This window comes from Dipteris shenzhenensis, chromosome 17 (assembly GCF_047967505.1).
Source record: "Dipteris shenzhenensis isolate YYH24624 ecotype China chromosome 17, Dip_SZ_1.0, whole genome shotgun sequence".
NCBI classification, from domain to species: Eukaryota; Viridiplantae; Streptophyta; class Polypodiopsida; order Gleicheniales; family Dipteridaceae; genus Dipteris; species Dipteris shenzhenensis.
This window is the reverse complement of record NC_141612.1, coordinates 50,586,686-50,610,111: the sequence shown is the minus strand read 5'-3', so window position 1 is coordinate 50,610,111 and position 23,426 is coordinate 50,586,686. Positions and strand designations below refer to the sequence as shown.

The 23,426-nt window shown below is 44.1% G+C and overlaps 1 protein-coding gene and 1 pseudogene across 3 annotated transcripts in view; both read left to right on the top strand.

Annotated features, from left to right (window-relative positions):
• Positions 1 to 17,190, top strand: part of RAD4 (DNA repair protein Rad4 family) — a 122,335-nt gene extending 105,145 nt beyond the window's left edge. For all 3 annotated transcript variants that reach the window (XM_087388130.1, XM_087388129.1, XM_087388131.1), the window contains 4 exons: positions 10,304 to 10,498; positions 10,824 to 10,982; positions 16,068 to 16,277; positions 16,469 to 17,190. In XM_087388130.1, the coding sequence (XP_087244256.1) occupies positions 10,304 to 10,498; positions 10,824 to 10,982; positions 16,068 to 16,277; positions 16,469 to 16,861 (957 nt within the window). In that variant the 3' untranslated portion in view covers positions 16,862 to 17,190. The remainder of the gene's footprint in view (positions 1 to 10,303; positions 10,499 to 10,823; positions 10,983 to 16,067; positions 16,278 to 16,468) is intronic.
• A 3,173-nt stretch (positions 17,191 to 20,363) lies between these two features.
• Positions 20,364 to 22,276, top strand: LOC147892251 (uncharacterized; annotated as a pseudogene).
• Positions 22,277 to 23,426: the final 1,150 nt, after the last annotated feature.

The following is a 23,426-nucleotide window of genomic DNA, read 5'->3' as shown; positions in this document are numbered from 1 at the left end:
GGTAGCCTCTGTGGAGCTGTTGTGAAAGCTAAGTATGAGCAAATGAGTATGCATCCTGGAATACCAAGCCGGAGGTGCTTGCTTCAATCCATAGAGGGCTTTCTTTAAGCGGCATACCTTGCTTCCAGATCCTTCAACCTCAAAGCCAGGAGGTTCGGAAACACTTACCTCTTCCTGCAAATTCCCATGAAGGAAAGCTGTCTTGATATCAAGCTGATGTACCTCCCAATGAAAGTGGGCAGCAATGGCAATAACAATGCGAATAGTAGTGATCTTGGACGTGCGAGCAAAAGTCTCCTCAAAGTCAATGGCTTGTTGCTGAGCATAGCCGTTAGCAACAAGGCGGGCTTTGTAACGGTCCACTGAACCATCAGCTTTCTGTTTAATCTTATAAACCCACTTAGTTCCAATGGCATTCTTGCCAGGTGGCACGTCACACAACTCCCAAGTGTTATTCTTATAGATAGAATCCAATTCAGCTTGCATAGCCTTCAATCAACAATCATGCTGCAAGCCATCTTTATGGCATAATGGCTCTTCATTGCAACCTGTAGCTACCAATGCATAAGCAACAAAACTAGCATGCTCTTTCTAGACAGCTGCTCTAGTACGGGCTGGCATAGGACTCTTTCATGGTCAAGAGCTCAGTGCACATTGTCCTGATCAATCGGAGGCATATCAGGAGGAATATCATGCTGAATATCTAGCTGCACATGTGGCTGCAAATGACCAAATCAATATAAAATTAGATGAAACATTATCATGAGCATCTGACGGAAACAAAGGCATCAAGCTGTCAAAGATATCTAGGGCATTGACAACGGGCTGTTTTTGACAGTCCGGCAAAGGCATACTGGAAGTTCATCAAACACAACATCCTGACTGACAAAACACTTGCCCGTGCGGGGCTGGTAGAGCTTATAGCCCTTGCTCTTTGAGCTATACCCAATAAAAATGCACTTGACAGATTTATCATCCAACTTGGTGCGTGTCTGAGAAGGCACATGGGCATAGGCCAAGCATCCAAATGTCCTCATGTGAGAAATGTGGGGCTTACGATTTGTCCAAGTCTCATAAGGTGTGATAGTTTGCAATGCCTTTGTGGGACATCTGTTCAAAATGTAATTAACACACATAAAGGCATCCAACCACAACTTATTAGGCAAATGCTTGCCTTTCAACATGCACCTGGTCATCTCCATCACTGATCTATTCTTTCGCTCAGCCACGGGATTCTGTTGAGGAGTATAAGGCACTGTGCATCGATGATGTATGCCACGTGAGGCAAAAAAAAACAGCAAACTCCTTTGACATATATTCACCCTCCCTGTCTGTATTAAGGTGAGCAATATGCATCCCACTCTCATTCTCAGCCAAGGCAATAAAATGCTTGAAGCACGTAGAAACTTCAGATTTGGATTTCAAGGCGAAAATCCAAGTGTACCTGGTGGAGTCATTAATAAATGTGACAAAATAATAGAATCCCCCAAGAGTTGCAACCGCATGGGTCCACAAACATGACTACGAACTAGATAAAGCTTGCGTTGGGCACCAACTCGCCTATCCTTGGGAAACAGAGAACGGTGCGTCTTACGAAGCAAGCAAGGTTCACAAACATGCTTTGAAGGCATATGGATTTTAGGAAGATCAACAACCTACCATCCTTATATAACTTCACAAAATCCCCAAAGTTGAGGTGTTCAAACCTCTCATGCCACAAATGGGTGTTTGCAATGGTAGAAGAATCAAGAGCGAAGGCATGTGCATCTGCAAGTGCAGCTCATCCAAACATTTGTCATAAGCATCAAGTCTAGATAGACCTCTAGTCAATATGCCAGTCAAGACCTTGGTAAAGGCATGTGTGGCATCATACACTGTACACCAAACACCATAAAACAGAACGTGATACCCACATGTAGCTATGGCTGAAATAGAAAAAAGGTTCTTGCGAATGCCTGGAACATAAAGCACATTCTCTAGAGTGACAAGACCACCGGAAATAGAAGTAAGAGAAACTTGCCCAATACCTTTCACTGTATACGATGCATTATTGACACATGTAACACTCCCCCCCTTAGATGTATGCTCTAGTCAGCGGAATAACTATTGTCATGCAGGCATCATGAACATCATGAACATCATGATTATACCGACATGTAACCAAGAAAGCCCAATGCTGGTATTGTGCAAAATTAGCTGACTCATGTTGATCTTCTGCACCAGGCGAACCAGATACTACAAGACCAGACTCTTTCTTCTTCTTTTCAGATGCAATTCTCTTCTTGCATTCAGAGATATCATGCCCAGGTTTCCTACAATAGTTATATCTCTTCTTCTTTTCGTTTCCTGCAATAGTTTCCTGCAACAGCTACATCTCTTCTTTTTGTTATCCCCCGAAGTAGAGGCACCATGAGAATGACCAGCATGTGAATGAGGGGGTTTACCAATTGAAACCTTGCCTTTGCCTTTGTTTTTATGCTGGACAGCAAAGGCTTCATCACTGGCCATAGAAGCATTGTGATTTGCACGACTTTGCTCCCCCTGAAGGAGAAGAGCAACCAGCTAGTCAAAAGAAGAATGGTTGGCATTGGCACCTGCAAGCAGCTTCAATGCAGTAGCAAAGCCCTGATAAGAATTAAGGCAACCCATCAAGGGTACTAGAAACAAGGTGAGAATTAGGCATAATCTCATCAATATTGGCCAATTTCTCTTTCAAATCCTTCACATTAGTAAGATAGGCATCCATGTTACCTCCCTCTTCAAGCTTCAAGTCCTTCAACTGCTTGCGAAGATAGGCAACCCTCGCCTCATTCCGCACTTGATATAAAGATGCAAGCTGATCCCATGCTTGCTTAGTTGTCTTGCAAGACTGGATATGAGGGATAATGATCCTTTTGACTGAAAGAGCAATCAAGGCATGTGCTTTGGCATCACAACCATCCCACTGAATATGCTTGTGTTGTGTAGCATGCAAAGTACTTGTAGTAGAAGATGCAGCTGCTCCAGAAGTAGCATGAGATCCTTCACTTGAAGAGCCTGAAGCAGTACCTGTAGTACCAGAGGCAGGAGGTGTAGCACCAGAAGTTGCATTACGTGTAGGCCTGGCATGGCCTCAGAGCCTAAAACAATGTGCCATATTTCTTGGCAACCAATACATGCTCCATCATGTATGACCACATAAGGTAATTTGTGCCATCAAGCTTATCATCAGCCCCCAGCATCCCAAAAAGATCATCTTTGCTGCTAGCCACTGTGCCAAAAATGCTAGGCAAAAGCACCAATTTGACAATGCAAATGAGAGGAAGGCAACCTCTCAAAATCAAGTGGCAAAATTCTGCTCAAGCTTCAAAGCTTATCATTGCAAAAGAATTTGCCGTCCCAAGGTTCACCTATTGCAAGAAAATCCCCAAAAGGCAACATGAGCCCTTCCAAGGCAACATGGAGCCTTTCCAAGATGCAAATGAAGAAAAAATTGAAAAGAACCAATGCAACAACGGCTTACCCAATGATGCGAGCAGAGAGACCTTGGAGGAGAGGTGAAAATGAGAAAGAAAGAAAGAAAGAAAGTCTATTAACGTCCACGGAAGACCAAGAAGTCTATGGGACAACATGAAAACCAATTAGTACATTAGCTTAGGGAGGGTAGCTCCCAGGGAGTGCATAAAGCAGCTCCATTTATTTAGAGTACCTACATTATGACTTGGAAAGAAACATAATCGGCCATACATCAATTTAAGACTGAGAGTCTTTTGGCTTGGATTTAAACTCTTTAATGAGTGCTACGCTCTCACGGTACATTGCCCATTTTCCATCATTCCTTGCAGCCTTGACCTTAGCTAATTCCACTGCCTTATTTTATAATTGATCTCGTGTAAGTTCTTCAGCTATCCATATCTTAGTTCCTTTCAACTTGTAGGATTGTTGGAGAAGCTTGGCTCGTAGATCCCGTGAGTTAAGCGTAATGATAGCATGACCTTTAGACTGTAAGATACGAGTTGCTCTGGGTTCATCGTCATCATCAAGAGCATGATCCTTATCAACTATCCAATCAATATTAGGCATGGTTGCTTTGATATGTGCTAAGGTGTTGCTGAAAGAGTCCTCTTTCCACCATCCTTCGGGGAGTCCCCCTATTCTAATCTTCAAAGCATTATCATGCCTAGCTGCATGTTCTTCAATCTCTTCCTAAATGTTAGCCTTGTTAACCTTTGCATCGAACTCCTCAATCACTTCCTTCTTTGCGGTCTGTACTTCAGTGTGAACTAGGTCTTTGACTGTGGAGACTAGCTGGGGGGTAGGGGGGGAAGCCTTGTAAGATTTTACAACCTCATTGATGACTGCCTGCTTGCCAGGTCCTTCTAGAACCTGAATTCTAGCTACCGCATCTGCCAATTGCATCTTTAACTCTCTTACCTACTCTTGTAGATAAAAAATCTGTTCATGGTGCCCAATGATGGGTCGGTCCAGACCTCCTCGTAGGTATGTATGTGCATACGGAGAGGGTGTCATAGCTGCAACGGTGGCGTATTGGGACCTGTTGCCTGAAATGATTGGGGTTGAGGGGGGAGACTTCGAGGAGAGGCTCGGCCATTCCTTGCTGGCCATATCTTCTGCTGCCCCCTGGCTGAGGTTCAAGGAGTGGACTCCGGATTGCTTCAACAACCTCCAAATATCTCCAAACGCCAAGCACGAGCCTCGAAATGAAGAACTGTGCTGATAAAAGGCTTCAAATGGCTGGCATGCTCTCCGAGACAGGTCTGTGCAGCATTAAATGTACAGTACAGTGGCTGCACCTACAAAATTGCAGCGTGAGTCTTGAGATTTCCGTACAGGTCCATACTGCATCCTACTGTCAGGTCTGCACAGTTGCCGTACAGCACTAAATGCTCGCTGTCAGGTCCTTACAAATGCTGTACTGCATTAAATGCAGGTTTGACAGGTCCTTACTGCAATTGTGAGGGCTCTAACAAGTCTGTACAGATCCACGCTAGCGGTAATGGTTCCGTACAGGTCATAAATTCTTTCTGTGCATGTCCATACAGTTGTACGGATTTCCTACAACAGCAGGACTCCACACGTGTGAGGTGAAATTGCTTGCAGCAGATAGAAAATGAGTCAAAAAAGCTCCTTCTTTGCAGCAAGTGCTCCAAAATGCAAACTCCACGTGCCAAATGCGAAGTTTTCGAGATGGAAAAGCTTGGAAAGGCCTCAAACATTCATGTGTGTGTAGAAACCACCAAGACCAGCAGGAATGAGGGCTCATGAGGCTGCCAAACAGCTTAGGAAAGATGTCAATGGCTGAGGGAATGGATTCCTGACCTACTCTGATACCACTGTAGGCTAGGCAAGCAATGGAAGCTCAAAATTGGAGGTAAGGAGTAAAACGAGATGCTGTAATGAATTTCTGCAAACTGAGAGTGGAGGCTCAAGAGAGAGCCAACATAACAAAATTCTAGGGCTAAATGCCCTAACTGGACTACGTGTCCTAATTGACCTAGGTGGTACATGTACTAACTGTACCAACAGACCTAACTGACTATAACTAGGCCTACAAGGCACATACCAAGGAATAAGTGGCACCTATGGATAGCCCACACCTACAAACCTTTGGGGAGTTGGCCTACAGAATGTCAAGGTGAGTTTTGCTGCTTGGTTGCAATTGCAATAAGGTATGTTGCAGTTTGCAAGGGAAAGCATACAAAGTACTCAGGATAGAGCACATTTTTATGCTATTTAGAAGCGGTCAGTGTCACCAAAAAACGCGTTTCGGGGCACCGAAACGCGAAGAAACATTTCTAGACGAAACGTTTCTTAGAAACGCCCGAAATTGGTTGTTAGGGCGAAACGTCTGGCTGTCAAAAATCCCGCCGCGACGGGTTTCTTTCTGAATTTGGCCGCCATTTTCGTTTTTTCGCTCCTCTCCCGCGCCGCTCCATTGGTTGCCTTGCTCCCAGTGCCTACCATCTACTCTACCCTCTACTCTACCTTCTACTCTACCCTCTACTCTCCTCTACTCTCTACTCTCTACTCTACCCTCTACTCTACTCTACTCTACCCTCTACTCTAGTCTCTACGGTCGACCCTCTACTTTCCTCTACGGTCTACCCTCTACCATCTACTCTACCCTACCCTCTACTCTACTCTACTCTACTCTACCCTCTACTCTACCCTCTACTCTCCTCTAGCCTCTACTCTCTACTCTACCCTCTACTCTAGAGTCTAGATTCTACCCTCTACGGTCTACCCTCTACAATCTACTCTACTCTACTCTCTACTCCCATACCATGGCCTCAAGATGTGCAGGTGGACCGAGTGGAAGCACAAAACGGGATGTATGGCAGGATACCGTTTTTATAAAGAGATATGGCACATCTGGCACGAGGAGGTTAGTATGCAAGTTTTGTGGTGACACTTTAACGGGATCTGCCCCTCGAGTTCGAGCACATTTTTTAAGGATCGGAGGTCAGGGTAAGAGTGCTTGCCATGCCATTCCAGAGGGGATCTTCTTGGCATATGGAGGTACCTCATCCAAATTTGCTGAGATTCGATCCCTCCTCCATCCCATGATCACAGATCAAGTTCTTCAAGCTAATGTGTTGGTTGAGCAGCAGAAGTTGGGCATAGAGGCAACCGTCACTCTCACATCATCCCAGTCAGATACCGGGAATGTGGAGTGTTCTCACTCACAGCAGGAGGGGCATGGGTATACTCCATCTATATCAACATCACAAGTTAATGGGATTGCCTCTACTCAGCCTCTACATGGCACCACTCCATCGGCATCCGTATCAGTTGGGCTGTCCGCTATGCCATTAGCTCCTCCACGGCCTCCTGCCAAGAGGCCGCGTGGTCCAGCAGCTATCACTCTGAGAGTTACTCCTATACAGGCTGCTTGGGCACCATGCCTGAAGCAAGAGGCTGCAATTGCAAAGGAGTAGTTTTTCTACGCTTGCAATATTCCCTTCAATGTTGCAAGGACCTGCCTACAAGAAGTTTTATCATGCACTTGTAGCTGCTGGTAGAGCAGGAGCATCATCCCTTACACCTGCTAGTTCTGAGACTCTCCGCACCACACGTTTAAAGAAGCAGGTGGGATTAATCAAGAAAGACATGGAGGGACTCAATGAAGCTTGGAGTCGGTATGGATGCACCATAGACTCCGATGGATGGAGTGACACGAAGAGGAGACACATGATTAATATCTTGGTCACTAGTTGTGTGGGAAGCATATTCTTGAGGGTGGTTGATGCCTCACATGCCGGCCTTCACATCACCGGAGAGTGGATATGGAGTCATATTGAGGCAGCCATCAAGGAGGTTGGTGAGGACAATGTGGTGCAAGTCATCACCGATAATGGCTCCAACTGCAAGAGAATGGGAAGTCTTCTTGAGAAGAAGTATCCCAAGATAGTATGGACACCTTGTGCCTCACACTCTCTTGATTTGATGATGGAGGATATTGGAAAGCTGTCTTGGGTGTCTAGTGTGGTCGAAAAAGCAATGCAGCTAGTGACTTATATCACTCGTAAGCCACATGCACTAGCCCTATTTAGAAGGGAGTGTAAGTGGGAGCTTATGAGACCCTCAAAGACACGCTTTGGCTACATCTTCCTGGTTCTTAGCAGGTATGATTCATGAATCATGACTCAATTTTCATAATTCAAAGATCAATTTCTCAAATTATTCATTGTTTAAATTTGTTTAAACTTTATCATTTGTAGGATGGTTAAGACCAAAGAGAGCGGTCGTCGCATGATGACCAGTTCAGATTGGCCCCTTTGCATTCAGATGTCCATAGAGCCCTTGTACTTTGTGCTTCGACTCTTTGACCATGAGGGTTGTACTATGGGCTTGCTATACGAGTTCATGTTGAAGCTTCGAAAAGCAACGGAGGATTGTCCTATTGAGATCCTCAACCAGAGTAGGTACATATAAGTTGAAACTTGTAAGTTTAATACTCAGTTCTCCTAGCTCTAGCCTCTAACTTGATTCCTTTTGGTAAATTTTCAGAAAGGATGACATATTAGGAATTTGGAGGAAGAGATGGGATTGGTTTCATAGGCCAATCCACACTGTTGCACATATGCTCCATCCCTCGTGGAAGGAGCATGCTAAATGGAGTGATCGGGTGCTTGTGAACGGATGGACCCAATACGTGGAGTTCCGCAATGACATGGGTCATTTCTCCTGTGCAACTGCCAATGCAACTGCCAAGGAAAGAGACAACAGGCTGTTGGCTCTTACTTGGTGGGAGAAATTTGGGATTTTGAATCCCTCATTGCAGAACTTAGCTCTCCGCATCCTTTCGCAAGATTGCACATCAGGTCCAGCTAAGAGGATATGGAGCATATGTGCAGACATACACACCAGGAAGATAAACAAGTAAGTTCTAACTTCTTATAGTTCTTATTTATAGGCTATATAGTATAGCGTCAAGCTTGTAACATTTTGAAAAACAATTCTTAAGTCGTGAGAATTGACTTCTTTATGCTTTGTAAACTATGTCAGGTTGAGCGTGGAGCAGCTCAATAGGTTGGTATATGTCAATGCTAACCTACGTCTACTTGAGAAGTACAGGTCTGCAGATGGTACCGATAGCATCGAGTGGAAGCCCAAGCAAGTCAATCCTGACAAGATCAAGCTAAAACCTGTCGACATGTCCATCATCCAGCACAGTTGAGAGAATGACGATGCTTACGAGTTTCTACGACAGGATATGCTTCGATTCTGATGTCAGACACGTTCGATGGCTCGAGCCGTGTACCACGAGTACGTCTGCTACTGTTGCAGAGGATACAGGGACACCCCAGATTCATGGTTATCAACGTCGAGCATGAGCCTCACGAGGGGGATCACAGGTATCTGTTCTTGCATCGTCATCCCGAGGATGTCGAGGCAGAGATGAGCTAGAGGAGGAGGCGACATTGGTAGACAGTGCGGACTCAGAGGACTCAGATCAGTTGCGAGCCCCTACTTGGTTCGAGGGTGGCACTTCCTCTTCCTCCACAGAGGATGTAGATCCATCTGTTGATTCCAGTGCTGATGATGACAGTGATGAGGCAGCAGATCTTGGAGAGGGCAGCGGTCCCTAGCTCTAGAGAGTCGAGACTAGACTGTAGAGTGTACTGTGTACACTGCAGTTGTTAGCAGCTGGCTTGCAGGCGACGGGCTTTGATTATGTATACAGTCTACACCATACAGTTACCAGTATATCATTATGGCATGTTACATGTATGATGTAAACAGTAATACATAATACATTTTGTTATATTTTGAATCTTGAATCTTGAATCTTGAATCTTGAAATTTGATTCTGAAATTTGAATTATAAAGTTAAAAGTTTATTGTTTGAACTATGGGCCATGGCATATGCTAGCAGCCATATGCACTTGCAACTAATTAGTTAATAGTAATTTGTAAACTGGAAGATCTATGTCTTTGTAAACCTCAATCTATAGGCTACGTGACGCATCTTTTTACTCTTTCAACTGTGTAATATGTGTGTGCATTGTGTGCACAATATGGATATCTGAGAGCTCTTTTGAGAGAGAGAGAGAGAGAGAATCTGAAGACAATTATTTATGAAGTATATATAACTTCTATAAAATATAGTATTTTTAGGCGTTTCTAGATGAAACGCCTGTAAAATCTAGAAACGCGTTTCTAGAAACGTTTCTTGTGACACCTTGAGTTCTCTCAAAGGGTCAGTAGGTTTGCTTGAGAATTTGAAAAGATTCTCAGGTAATATGCACTGGCAAGGTATACAAGATATCTCATTGCTATTGTGGCCCGTTCATGATCCTTCACAAGATTAAGGACGTGGCTTGCAAGTTGCAATTACCTGACAAATTTCGGGTGCATCCAGTCTTTCAATTCCGTAGATTGGTACTGGGTGCTAGAGATAACTTGGTCTTTGAGGGCCTCAATGAGAATCTATCGATGAGACTGCCACAATTGCCCCCCGCCCCCGCCTCCGCTTTCCCCTTTGCAAAAAGACCCGTTTTGTTGCAGCAGCAAGGTCGTTGATACACAAAATCCTTGCTCGTCTTAACCCTTTCACAATGGATACGAGTGTGCGTGACAGACTACAATTATTTATATACGAGTGATTTCCATTTGTGTGTGGCCTTTCAGCTACTTGCAAAGCATTTCAAGTGGGGGTTTAGTCAAAACGTGTCTTGTGTTGTATTAAGTTGACATTTTTCTTGCTAAATCATGTCCCTCGGTATTGTTCAGTGCAATATCTGACTGAATTGTTGCATCAGTTTATTTCATCTTATGTTCCTTTTGTTGACTTTTTCAGGCTTACAAGAATCATCACCTTTATGTTTTAGAAAAATGGCTTGCAAAGTATCAAACACTGCACCCAAGGGGTCCTATTTTGGGATACTGTGCAGGACAACCTGTTTTTCCTCGCACATGTGTGCAGAATTTGCATACAGCTGAACGATGGCTCCGGGATGGGCTCAGAGTAAGGGTTGATGAAATTCCAGCTAAGGTTTGTGGCCTTGTGCTTTGTATCTCAGTAATACTTTCAAATTGGTCCATGCATTTTATGTCAAAATTGTACAAATCTTGGGATGTGGAGTTCTGATCAACTTTTTAGGGCACTACCATTAGATAGAGTGCAAGTCTTTGGGATAATCACATGATTAGTCCCCCACATGCTTTGTTTCTCCATATTAATTTTCAGATTGACGTCTTTAGGATAATTACATGGTGAGTCCCAGTTTCTTCATATTCATGATCCTGTTCATGTAAGTTCTTTATTTGGCAAGGCCTAGAGTGCTAATAAAGCTGCAAATTCCGTTTTTGTTTTGCAGATTGTAAAAACACCCCGTTTGGCAAAGAAACAGGTCATAGATGAATCTATTTCTTTGGTTGATGAGATTCCTAGGGAAGCTCCTATGACTTTGTTGTTTGGAAAGTGGCAAACTGAGCCATGGCAGCCCCCACCTGCCATTGGTGGGATTGTACCAAAGGTATGTAAGCTTTGGGCGGGGAATATGTATTTGAGAACACACACACACACACACTTTTTTTTGTGAAACCCGTAACTATATTATTAACATGAGATCAATGTACATGACATTAGCCTCCAAAAGAGAGCCTAATGGAAGAACTCAAAAACAGTCAGAAAACACTTCAAGGCTAGTAGCATCCAAGTCCCTGGCAGTATAACTATCATATAAAGATTGCTTGAGAGACATTCTGAAGAAAGCATATGCCTGAGGAAACTGTTGTTCCATCCTAGAATGCAATCTCTGTGTCCAAATAGTCATAGTCCATAGTACCCAAAAACGAGTCCAGTGAAAGAAAAGGAGGAATGGAGACATCTGAGATGAGAAGCATCCAAACATCCATAAGAGTTTCCCGAATCTGATAGAGGAAAACCGAAGCCGCAGCAAATGAGAAACATGAGCGATCAATATCCGAGAGTGCGGGCAAGACCATAACAAATGGGGAACTGTCTCTCGGTGATGAGAGCAACAGGGGCAAGAAGGGGAAGCAATGCGGCGTGCTGCCAATTTCACCCCAATGGAAAAAGCTCCCACTATACATCTCCAAAAGAAAAGCCTCTGTTTCAATGGCAATTTGGCTTTCCAAATTTTCTTGAGTCGTGATTGCCACCAAGATAAAGGCCTATCCAAATTCCAAAGAGTGTTGGCATGCTTATCAATCCATGGCGGTGGAAGAAGAAATCTGTAGACCATCGAGGAGGCCAGATTATGCATTGAAAGCGAACAGGTAGCAGGGGATAAGGAAGTCAGATTCGAGTCCAGCAATCTGTCCTGTACAAACAGTGGAGGAATAGGAACCAATGGCTGCAACATAGTTGTAAATATTCTCCAAATGGGCCTATGATGCAGAGCCAAGGGGAATGTCCTGCAAGCTTGTGGAAATGAAAGCACATAACCATGTTGATCCACAACATCTCCGACAAATCTTATGCCTTTAAAGCGAGAGGCGATTCAAACACCTTGCTCCAATGGATGCTTTCCAGGTGAAAAGAATTACCATGATGGGAAGAAGCACCTGTCCATTTAGCATAAGAGAGAATTCTCTTCCAATCATGAATAAAAGCAGTAGAAACAGGACAACCAGGAATTTTTCCCTGAAATGTGGTCATGACTGCTTCCCAGTGATCTGTAATCCAATGCCCATATGCATGGGATGTCATGTTTCCACACATAGCTGCCAACATAATAGCCCATGGCTGTTTTTGCTGAAAAAAATCAGCAATCATAGTGCTCTTTCTTGCCAACATATGAAATTGAAGATTGAGAATATTCAGTCCCCCATGAGTCTTAGGAGAACAAACAGACTGCATGGGAAGTAGTCGCAAAGCCTTTTTGTGAGATTTGCTTTTCCAAAATATCTCCATAGCCTAGGACATATAGGAAGCCAAATGCTTAAAAGGCCAGGGAAGAAGAGGCAAATAAAATTGCACGTATGCCATAATTGTTGGAATATGGAAGAAAGAACTAGAACTAGAAACTAGAAATGAGATGACAAGACTGAAAGATAAGAAATACCTTGAGAAGAGTGTAGACAAGACACAAGGTAGACTGATAGTTTACAATGATGTGACCCATTGAATATATGGGCCAAAGTACAAGACATAAAGCAAGAGTGCTTATGGGATAATTGTAGAAGTGCCACATGGCACATACTCAAGACATAAAGACTAGACTTAGACTATTGTAGACTAGGAAATAGTACACTTAGTGTGCAGTTATCTCCAACACCCTCCTTAAGTGGACACTAGGAGTAAGACAGAAAGACAAGACTAGAAGACAGACATAAAGACTGATAGACTGAGAGACAAGATAGAAGACATGACAGACAAAAGATCCTGAGACACCCCTCCTCAAGTGATATCCTCATATGGGTCCACAAGGGTAGGGACAAGATGGATCTAAAACACAATCAGATTGATAGACAAATAGACAGACAGACAAGACTAGATAGACAGAAGACTGACTGTAGACAAATAGAAAGACTAAGACACTAGAACCCCTTGACCTACATCATCGGTGGTCAAGGTGGTAGACAAGACATAGAAGTAATCAGAAAGCCCACTTCTCATCATGTGAGGAAGGAACAGCAGGATCAGTTGATGGAGATGTTGCAGCAACATGGGCGGAGGTAGATGCAGGAGCTGATGTAGAGGTTTTGGAGTAGCAGTCCCTCTCTTGGTGATTATCACGGCCACAAATGGTGCATGGATGAGCCTTGAAACAGTCCTTCTCCACATGATTAGTTTTGCCACAATGGGTGCAAGGCTTTCTTACCTTAGAACTTCCTTTCTTTGCTAAAAATGCAGTGTTAGTTACCTTTCGTTGTTGAGTTCTTTCTTCCTCTTGGAGAGCATTGATGATACCCTCAAGAGAAGGATTATTATGATACTTGAAGGTAGTGAGAAGAGTAGCATAGGAGTCAGGTAAGCATTTGAGAAGCACAGCAATAGCAATATCTTCGGAAATGGGAGACTTGACTGACGCAAGCTGAACCATAAGACTGCGAAGATAATTGACATGAGAGGATATAGTAGCTCCTTCCTGCATATGTAGATCAAAGAATGAGATCATAAGTGCAATCTTAGAGTTTTTAGATCGGGCTCCAAAAGGAGTATCCAAAGTGATCCATGCTTGAGGAGCAGACTGTATGTCGGAGATGTGATGAATGTAATCATCTCCAAGGCCGAGCAATATGATAGCATAGGCTTTGTCGTTCTTGGCAGCGACAACTTGCTCAGATGGACCTTCGGGAGCATCACGGTGAACAATGTCGCAAAGGCCTTCTTTCATAAGATGGCACTTGATTTTGATCTGCCAAGTATGAAAGTTGGACCCATTGAATTTGTCGATAGATATGAGAGAATGAGAGGAAGATGCCATGTGGGAAGGTCTTACCTCTTGCTAGGATGCAAGGGCAGTGTCTATTCCCTTACAATATTGCAGAAATAAATGAGAGGAAGAGATCCCAGAAGCCGGTTCTCTCACCACTTTGTCAGGGCCATAGCATATGACAGCCCATCGAAGCAGGAGGAACCAGCAAAAAAGGAGAGACTGTTCAGCAAACTGAAAGAGGCAAAAGCTCAGTACCTTAATCTCGGGCAGAAGTAGAAGTGTAAAAAGGATGCATATCTCCGTGAAGATGGAGCTGGAGAAGTCGTCAACTTGTGTAGGTACGGATTCTGTACAATCGTACGGACTGTACGGACAGCGAGCAGAGTACGGAGTACGGCCGACGTATGGATGTCGTGCAGAGTACGGACGACATACGGATGTCGTGCAGAGTACGGACGACGGCGTAGAACTGTACGGATCTGTCCGACATACGGATGACGGCGCAGAGCTGTACGGATAGCAGGAACGGGTGCTAGATCTGTCGTGACAGCAGAGTGCTGCGCAGATCTGGCGCTCAGATCTGTGGCTGAGCTGCACAGATCTGAAGCGCAGATCTGGCACAGAGATTTGGAGCAGGCGTACATGCAGCAGAGTCGCGCAAATCTGGAGCGCAATGGCGGGGCAGAAAGAGGGCAGATCTCGGAGAAGAGGCGGCCAGTAGAAGCGTAGAAGAGGACGGTGCAGAGGTAGAGGTGCCACGAGAGGCTGAAGAGAGAGATGCCGGAGGGAGAGGTAAATTGAAAGGAGAAGACAAAGCTATGGCTGCAGCAGAGTGAGAGGAGAGGAGAGGGAATCTACATGCTCTGATACCATGTTGGAATATGGAAGAAAGAACTAGAACTAGAAACTAGAAATGAGATGACAAGACTGAAAGATAAGAAATACCTTGAGAAGAGTGTAGACAAGACACAAGGTAGACTGATAGTTTACAATGATGTGACCCATTGAATATATGGGCCAAAGTACAAGACATAAAGCAAGAGTGCTCATGGGATAATTGTAGAAGTGCCACATGGCACATACTCAAGACATAAAGACTAGACTTAGACTTAGACTTAGACTTAGACTATTGTAGACTAGGAAATAGTACACTTAGTGTGCACTTATCTCCAACAATAATGATAGACTGTACTATCCGAAGTCGAACATGTAGAGGCCGAGTGGACAAATGCCACTATTCCAGCTTCTTGTTGATCTTTTGAAGCACCCATTTGAGCTGTTGTTGAGGGGTAATATTCCAGCCAATGGGATTCCCTAAATGCCTCACAAGAGTATGGGAAGGGAGGATGTGGCCTGGCCAGAGAAGTGCATGCCAATCAGCTTCTTTCAATGCTAGAAGATTCGATTTCTGAAAGTTAATATGCAGTCCAGCAGCTATGCCAAAATCATTCAGGGTATGCATCAAATGAGAGAGGTCACTTTGAGAATTCCTGGGCATGAAATATGAATCATCAGCATATGCTTGTGCAAGAAACGGCTGTGCCCCTGGAATTTGCAAGCCATGAAGCTGCCCTGTATCTGCAAGATGGTCCATATGCAACAATAACGGATGAGTAGCAATGGCATACAATAGCGAACTAAGAGGGCAACCGTGTCTCACTGAGTGGGTTATAGTCCATGCTCTTGACAACCCACCACCAAGCAAACACTGCGCAGTGGCATGAGAATAGAACCAGTAAATAATATGGACCAGCCGAGGGCCAAATCCTAATTTATGCATGGTCTGAGAAATAAAATCCCAATGGACAGTATCAAATGCTTTGGCAATGTCCACTTGCAGAATGAGAACATCTTGTTTAGAATATTTGGCATACTCAATTGCAAGCAAAGCATTGGAGATATTGTCAGTAATCTGTACACACACACACGCACGCACGCACACAACTATTGTGCATATCACACACATCATTCATGTGTGTGTGTGTGTGTGTGTGTGTGTGTGAGGGAGAGAGAGAGAGAGAGAGAGAGAGAGAGAGTTTTCAGTATACAAAGCAGCTACTGTATACCAAGAATTTTCTTCAAATTTTAGGAAATAACCTATCTTTTTATTGATGAATGCAGTCTTTGTTTTCTATGAATGTGCAGACGTTTCAAAATCAGATTAAATTGTTTAGCTGCAAATCCTTTTAAAAGTATTTGGATGTTTTCTTGCAGAATGAGAGAGGAAATATTGAAGTGTGGTCTGAGAAGTGTCTGCCATACGGTACTATACACATTCCTCTGCCACGGATACTTCCAATTGCAAAAAAGCTTGGGATTGATTTTGCACCAGCAATGGTTGGATTCGAGATTCGGAACGGGAGATCCATTCCAGTCTTTGAAGGCATTGTCATTTGTGAAGAGTATGAGAATGTTTTGTTAGAGGTACATATATGTATGTTTGGTTTAATACGCAGTGAATCATTTTTATGACAATCAGAAGCGTGCTTTGTTACAGCACACCGTAGCTTTATTTGTGAAAATTTCAGCAGGTGCTACGTTTTCATTGATTTTCACCATTATCACGAGATGTCCCAGCACCTGTTCTACTAAAGACTTGCATGCTATGACCACAGGCCTATGCTGAGGAAGAACAAAGGAGAACTGCTGATGTTGAAAGAAAGAGAGAGAGGCAAGCCATTGCAAGATGGTACCAATTATTGCGATCTATTGCCACAAGGCAGCGCTTGCAGGATACTTATGACTTTTCTGCTGCTTCAGCTTGGAAAGTTCCACATAGTTCAGCGGAGAAGGACCACCTGATTTCATCACTGAGGTCTCTACCATTAGACACCCAGTACTCTGGATATCAGGATGATATTACTAGTTGTCAGATTAAGTCCACTCACATAGAGCAAAAGAATCACGAACACACATTCCCAGAGCAGAATCAGTGTTTTGATGAAAAAAGTGGCGTACGAACAAAGACATGTCCATGTGGATTTATTTTTACGGTAGAAGAGATGTAATTCTTTCAATAATGTATCTTAGAAGGCTTGGTACAGTCTTGGAGCCTTTAATCTTTAGTGACCAGTTATCTGTCCGCATATTAAGGTACACCTCAGCTTTTGGCCCATCTGTTCTGGTGGAGCTATTCATAAGATCAGGCTAGTTCTTCGAGATTTGGAATTCTCTGACCTTTGCAGTCCCAGTGGTAATAGGCAATGGGATTAATTTATCTCACCATCCGAGTCGATGTTTGGGGGATCGTTTCTTTGTTTTGAATTGAATTCCACCTGCTATTGTAGACAATGGTTTTTCTGCCCCCTGTTTCTCTAATGCTTTAGTGACAAGCCCCTTGCATCTGTAAAGAATCTGTTCAAAAGTGTGATAAGGTGTTCTGTTTCCTCTCCCTTAGAGGATTCTAGTGTATTTAGGTCTTTCTCAGTTCCAAAGTGCTGCTATTTACCGCAGTGTCTGGGTCAGTTACGATGTGTTAAATGGTTGTCAATTTATAATGTTATTGGAAGAGGATGGGAAGCAGGAGAGCATGAAGAGGAAGACACTAGAAGCGAATCCCCTAGCTCTGCTACAATCCAAGGCTGCTATGCTCCCATTTGAAGTCTTATGTCTAACAATGTTTTTAATTCTTTCCATAGAAAGAGACATTGAAGTGTAAGCCTGATTGAAGGTGTGTCTTACGTAACTTTTCAAAAGAGGCCATTGATCCCTCCTTTTAAGAGTTCATAGAATAAGAGCCCTTATGGAGGGAGCCGTGTAAAGAATCTGTTCAAAAGTGCGATAAGGTGTTCTAGTGTATTTATGTCTTTCTCAGTTCCTCATTGTCGCCAGTTATGATGTGTTTAATGGTTGTCAATTTATAATGTTATTGGAAGAAGATGGGAAGCAGGAGAGCATGAAGAGGAAGACACACTAGAAGCGAATCCCCTAGCTCTGCTACAATCCAAGGCTGCTATGCTCCCATTTGAAGTCTTATGTCTAACAATGTTTTTAATTCTTTCCATAGAAAGAGAGATCGAAGTGTAAGCCTGATTGAAGGTGTGTCTTACATAACTTTTCAAAAGAGGCCATTGATCCCTCTTTTTAAGAGTTCATAGAATAAGAGCCCTTATCGAGGGAGCCGGTTGAGACTATTTAGTCCTACACTTACCTAGGGAAGTCTTCATGGCACCAGTTTTCATGATGATTGATGCTGCCGGGGCACGACTTACACGAGGTCGGGGGGCTCTAACCCAACTAGAGTGGCAGTGCTTCCAAGCACACCTCCAGGATCCCCCCACGAAGGGGCAGCTATTTAATACAATAGTGAGGCCGACAACCTTGTATCCAGTATCCTTCTGGGGGAGTGATTTATCTCAACAACAGATTGAGGAGATTTGAGAGGATTATGGGCATGAATCCCTCATCGTATAGTACAGGCACAGCTCGCCATGACATACTCTAGATTGATGCTATCATTTCGGTTTTTGCCTAGCTGGAGGCTACCGAGATTGGCACCATGGTCATCCAAATGACTAGCAGACAGAGGAGGTTAACACGGACTGGTATGCACACATGTCGAAATGGTTTTTCAGTCGAGGTATTTAGATGGATTCTCTCTCCCTTTCAGTATGGCTTGGATGCTCCATCCCCCAGAGTTGTGTGAGATGAGATCAACCCTATCATACGGCTAGGTCTACTTGAGCTCTATACGTCACGAAGCTTGGGGGAAGGAATCAAGAGTTCCCCATCAAGCTCTAGTTTTGTCATGATCACTTATTGAGAGTATCAGAGGATGCAGTATTGTCAGATCCTAGTGCATGGAGGACCGATGAGTCTCATACGCATTGAGGATTACCATTAGGCAGATGTGGTCTTGTCCCATCATTGAGGATGTCAGGGAGAGCCGCAGGCACACCTAAAGAGCAACGGATCTGTAGGCTACGCACATTGGAGGAGGTGGAGATAGAGTAACATTTTTTATGTACTTGCCAGTGGCTGATGGGATCTGTGGATGATATCATTGTCTTTTTCTGGAGGGGCACGGTTTGGGCCACCACTCTCTTGGTTGATCCACTTTGATGATCAGGTTTGGGAATAGGTGATTGAGATGCGGTGACATAAAGAGATTCTATTAAGATGAATCAGACAGTTGGAGGTGATGATGACGCATGAGATTGAGATAGACTAGACATTTCTATACACTTGAGTCAGTGCCGAAAACATAATGAAGTGGAGGGGCTAGCTAGCTAATATGAGGCCAGAGTGGACTAGCGGGAAGAGACGTGGAGTTATGGAGACATAGACACACAGACCATGCATGGTGCAGAGATTGACCAGAGAATGCACAATGGAGGTCCAGCTTGTCTCGATGTTGCTCAGAGGGGGTTGGCAGGGGCGAGGAGTCACTCTCGCTATGGTCCAGATCACAGAGACCACACCCCCTACCATGGCATCATGATCATAGATCATAGTTGATCACATCTCCTATTATCTCAGGAATTCTGAGCTTTGGATTTTGAGGTAGTTTTTTGAGTTAAGTTTCTTAGTATAGCACTGAGCAAGGGCCCTACCATAGTTTCCACGTGTTTCGGAAACGGGGGTGTGGAGCACGGCGGGAAACGACGTTTCGGAGTTTCGGCCTCCGGGAGGAAACGGGGAAACGGAGTTTCGGTTTTAGGGTTTAATACATACATATATAATTAATAAAAACATTACAAAAGCTTGAAAAATAGTAAATACATCTTTGCTCAAGTTCAATATAAATCTATGAATTATCACATCAATCATTCAAATTTCAATGTCAAAGACTCAAATGATAGATCAAAATTCAGAAATGACAACTGTAGGCTCAAGGATCAAGCCTCAAAAGAGTCAATACAAAACAAGATCCATCATCCATAATCCATATGTAATAGACTATAGTAAATACAAAACATGATAAAAAAATATCTATGTGGCTGGCAGCAGCTGCTCAATGCTGGAGCCTGGCATGACAAAATCCTAGACCTAAGTGCTCCAAAAATCACTCATCAAGATCATCCATGGAGTCACGTATCTCCTCCAACTCATGAGAGTCAACCTCAGATGAAGAAAGGGTAGGATCATGGTCCTCTGCCTTTACTGAAGTGGAAGCGATGGATCCCCCCCTCTGCCTCTGAGAGCGGGTGGTGCAGCGGGTGTTGTGGCTCGGCACTGTCAGCTCCTCATAAAGCAAGGTGTACATATCACGCTCATTCCGTGGGATCTCTGGGATGAACCTCTCCCTCCTGATGTCGATCTCATCCACAAACCTGTTTTCACCCGCTTCGTTTCGCCCGTGTCGTCATCCGTTTGGAGCTGCTCTACCTTCCCTCCTCTACCCATCTACCTCCACCTCAGCCCTCTACCTCGTCGGCCTCCACCTTTGCCCTAGCCCCTCGTAGCTCTACCAAGCTGAAGCAAGAAGGGGCTGCAGCCTGCAGGACCAAAAAAACAGCCTCCACTTCTCGAATCTCTTCGAGTCTCCCGACCTCGAACCACACAGGTAACATGGCTCGGACTCCAGATCCTTTTTGGCAGCATGTGGAGCAAGTGGGGGGTTATGCAGGATCTGGTGGCTCTAGGAAATGGAGATGCAAGTACTGTGGGTTGGTCAAAACGGGGAGTGTCACCCGTGTGAAGGACCATCTTGCTCAGGTTCCAAACAAAGATGTAGGGACATGCCCCTCTGTTCCTCTAGATGTTCGGGAAAGCCTTGAAATGTGGAGGCGTAAGCGTTTGGCCATTCCCGAAGAGGAAGTATCTACAGCAATGGGTGGTCAAGAGGAATCAAGTCAAGCAGCAGTAGCAAAGAGGGCCAGAGGCAGAGACACAGGATCAGATTTCTCCTCTACCTCAGTGTCGAGTGTGCATGCAAGGAGGACTCCTTTGCCAGGTGATGTATCACATTCACAAGACACCCCTACAGTAAATACTGTACAAAGGGCTAGCATCCAAGCAGGATTTCAAAAGCAAGCAATTGTAGAGGCAACTAGGGAGCTCACTCGGATGTTCATACGGTGTGCCATTCCTTTTCATGTGGCCAAGACAAATCAATGGAGGAAGACCATGAGGGCCATCAACCGCATTGGATGCGAGTGGGATGGCCCTACATCTGAGGCTCTGCGGACACGCGAGCTAAAGCGGGAAAAATCATGCATAGAAGTGCAACTAGAGCCCTTGAAGGAAACATGGAAAAAGTATGGCTACACTATATTATGTGATGGGTGGTCAGATGTACGCCGGAGAAATGTATACAATGTTTTGGTGTCATGCTGCAAAGGCACTATGTTTTTGAAAGCCATTGATGCCTCCCTCCCAGGTCTCACAGTTACAGGTGCATTTATTTGGACACATATAAGGGAGGCTATTGAGCAAATCGGGCCTAAGAATGTTGTGCAGGTGGTGACAGATAATGGAAGTAATTGTAAGTCTATGGGCTCTATGCTAGAGGATGAATTTCCAGCCATTGTGTGGACCCCTTGTGCATCACATAGCCTCAACTTATTGATTGAGGACATAGGTCAAATACAATGGGTTGAAGCCATCTTTCGCACAGGACGAAGCATGGTGAGATTTGTGAAGAAGAGGCCAAAAGTCTTGAGCATGCATCGGGCCTACAGCACTCTTGAGCTATTGCAGCCTGCAGCCACCAGATTTGCATACATGTTCATTGTGCTTGAGAGACTCCTGCGAGTCCGCAGAGAGTTGGTATGCAATGTCTACTCAAATGAATGGCTAGAGTGGGATAAGAGAGAGAGCCCCAAGGCAAGAGCTTTTGTGCGTGATGTCATGAGAGAGGAGTGGTGGGTAGAGGTTGAGGGGTTGATCCAAACTCTCAACCCCATCTACACAGTGTTACGCATTACAGACATGGAGGGCAGTACTACAGGCCTTTTATACAAGTACATGGACAAGATTGGGGAGGCTCTCGACAAGCAAGACTACTTGAGAGCAAAGAAGTAAGTCTTCTCAGTCCTGACCACCCTTGCTTTACTTCTTATCTTTATTTCACTCGAGTCTTTACATTAGTCTTGACTCTTGACTCTTGTTTTTTGTCCATTTTTATCTTATGGTTTGATCTCTAAAGGGTTGATGAAATCAAGGCTGTGTGGAATCGGCGATGGGATTGGTTTCACAGGCCGATTCATGCAATAGCACATGTATTGCATCCTTTGTGGCGAGATGAGGAGCAATACGAGAACGAGGAGCTAGATGAAGGCTTCATGACATAAATCAGGTACTTGACAGGTGGTAATGTGCACATGCTGAAATGTATAGAGGATGATCTCTTGGCCTTTCGCAACCAGACGGGAAGCTTTGGTCGAGAGACTGGAAAGCTTCGAGAGACTCAGCTACAGCTTGTCTCATGGTGGGAGAAGTATGGAAATTGTGCTCCCACGCTGGTAATTCACTACCCTTAACTACAGTCTACATAGTACAATGTGCATCTTTCTTGTTTCAACTTTCCACTTAGTTCTAACTTCTAATTTCTAATTGTATCTGCATTTCAATAACAGAAACGCATCGCCATTCGAGTGCTCTCACAGGATTGCAGTTCGGGTCCATGTGACAGGAATTGGAGCACTTGGGCCCTCTTCCATACAAAGAAGAGGAATAGGCTGAGTACCGCTCAGCGGTCGAGTTTTTAGAAACCCTGGAAAAAACATAAAACGGAAACGCCGTTTTCGAGGACGGAAACGTTTTCGAAACGTTTCGGCGTTTCACCCAGGCCGAAACGGCGTTTCTGGAAACTATGGGCCCTACTGAGGCCTTTGCCTTAGCCCATGGTGGCTTTTTGATTGTACCTTGTCTCATGGGGCCGTGATCTTTATTTTTCCTTAACGCACACATGCAAATGCACATGCGTGCATGCACATCTAGATGCTTTTGAGAATATATTTTTAATGCATGTAACGTGAAACGCTCCTTAATTTAAGATGGTCCTTTTGTTGGGAGGAAGTTTTTATAAGAATTGCAAAAGCTCTCTAAATGTGACGACAGATCCCATACATATTTGCGATATTCAATTTATTTAAAGAAAGTAATTAAATTAGACAACAATGAAAGTATCAAAACCTTACTCAATGCTTTTGTGGTCCTTGTTAGAATACTTGTAAACGTCTTCATCTTGAATAGAGGCAAACACTTTCTATAAAACACTTTATATGTGTAAAAAGAATGTGAGGAGGACAATGAGGCAGATAATGGAATAGACTAGATCTAGACTTCTTAGTGAAGTTGAATTTTAGATAGGTAGCCGGATCTTATTTTGGATGGTAACTTGGACTTGATTCTCGATGTTAACTTGGACTTGGTTTCGGAAGGTAACCCTGACTTGGATCCAAATGGAAACTTGGGTTGGATGTAGAATATAACTCGGATACATTTCTAAAGATAGAAGTCTCGAATTGGATCTGGATTATAGGTAACCTTGTAGGCATCTCAGATATGAATTGTGCATTGACTAGGCAGCTCTAAGGTTGAAGCTAATTGCTTGAACTACGCAAGGAAAACTAGGCTCTAGTCATGGACTCGAGCTACGATCCAATCTAAGGATGACTTGGAGGGGAG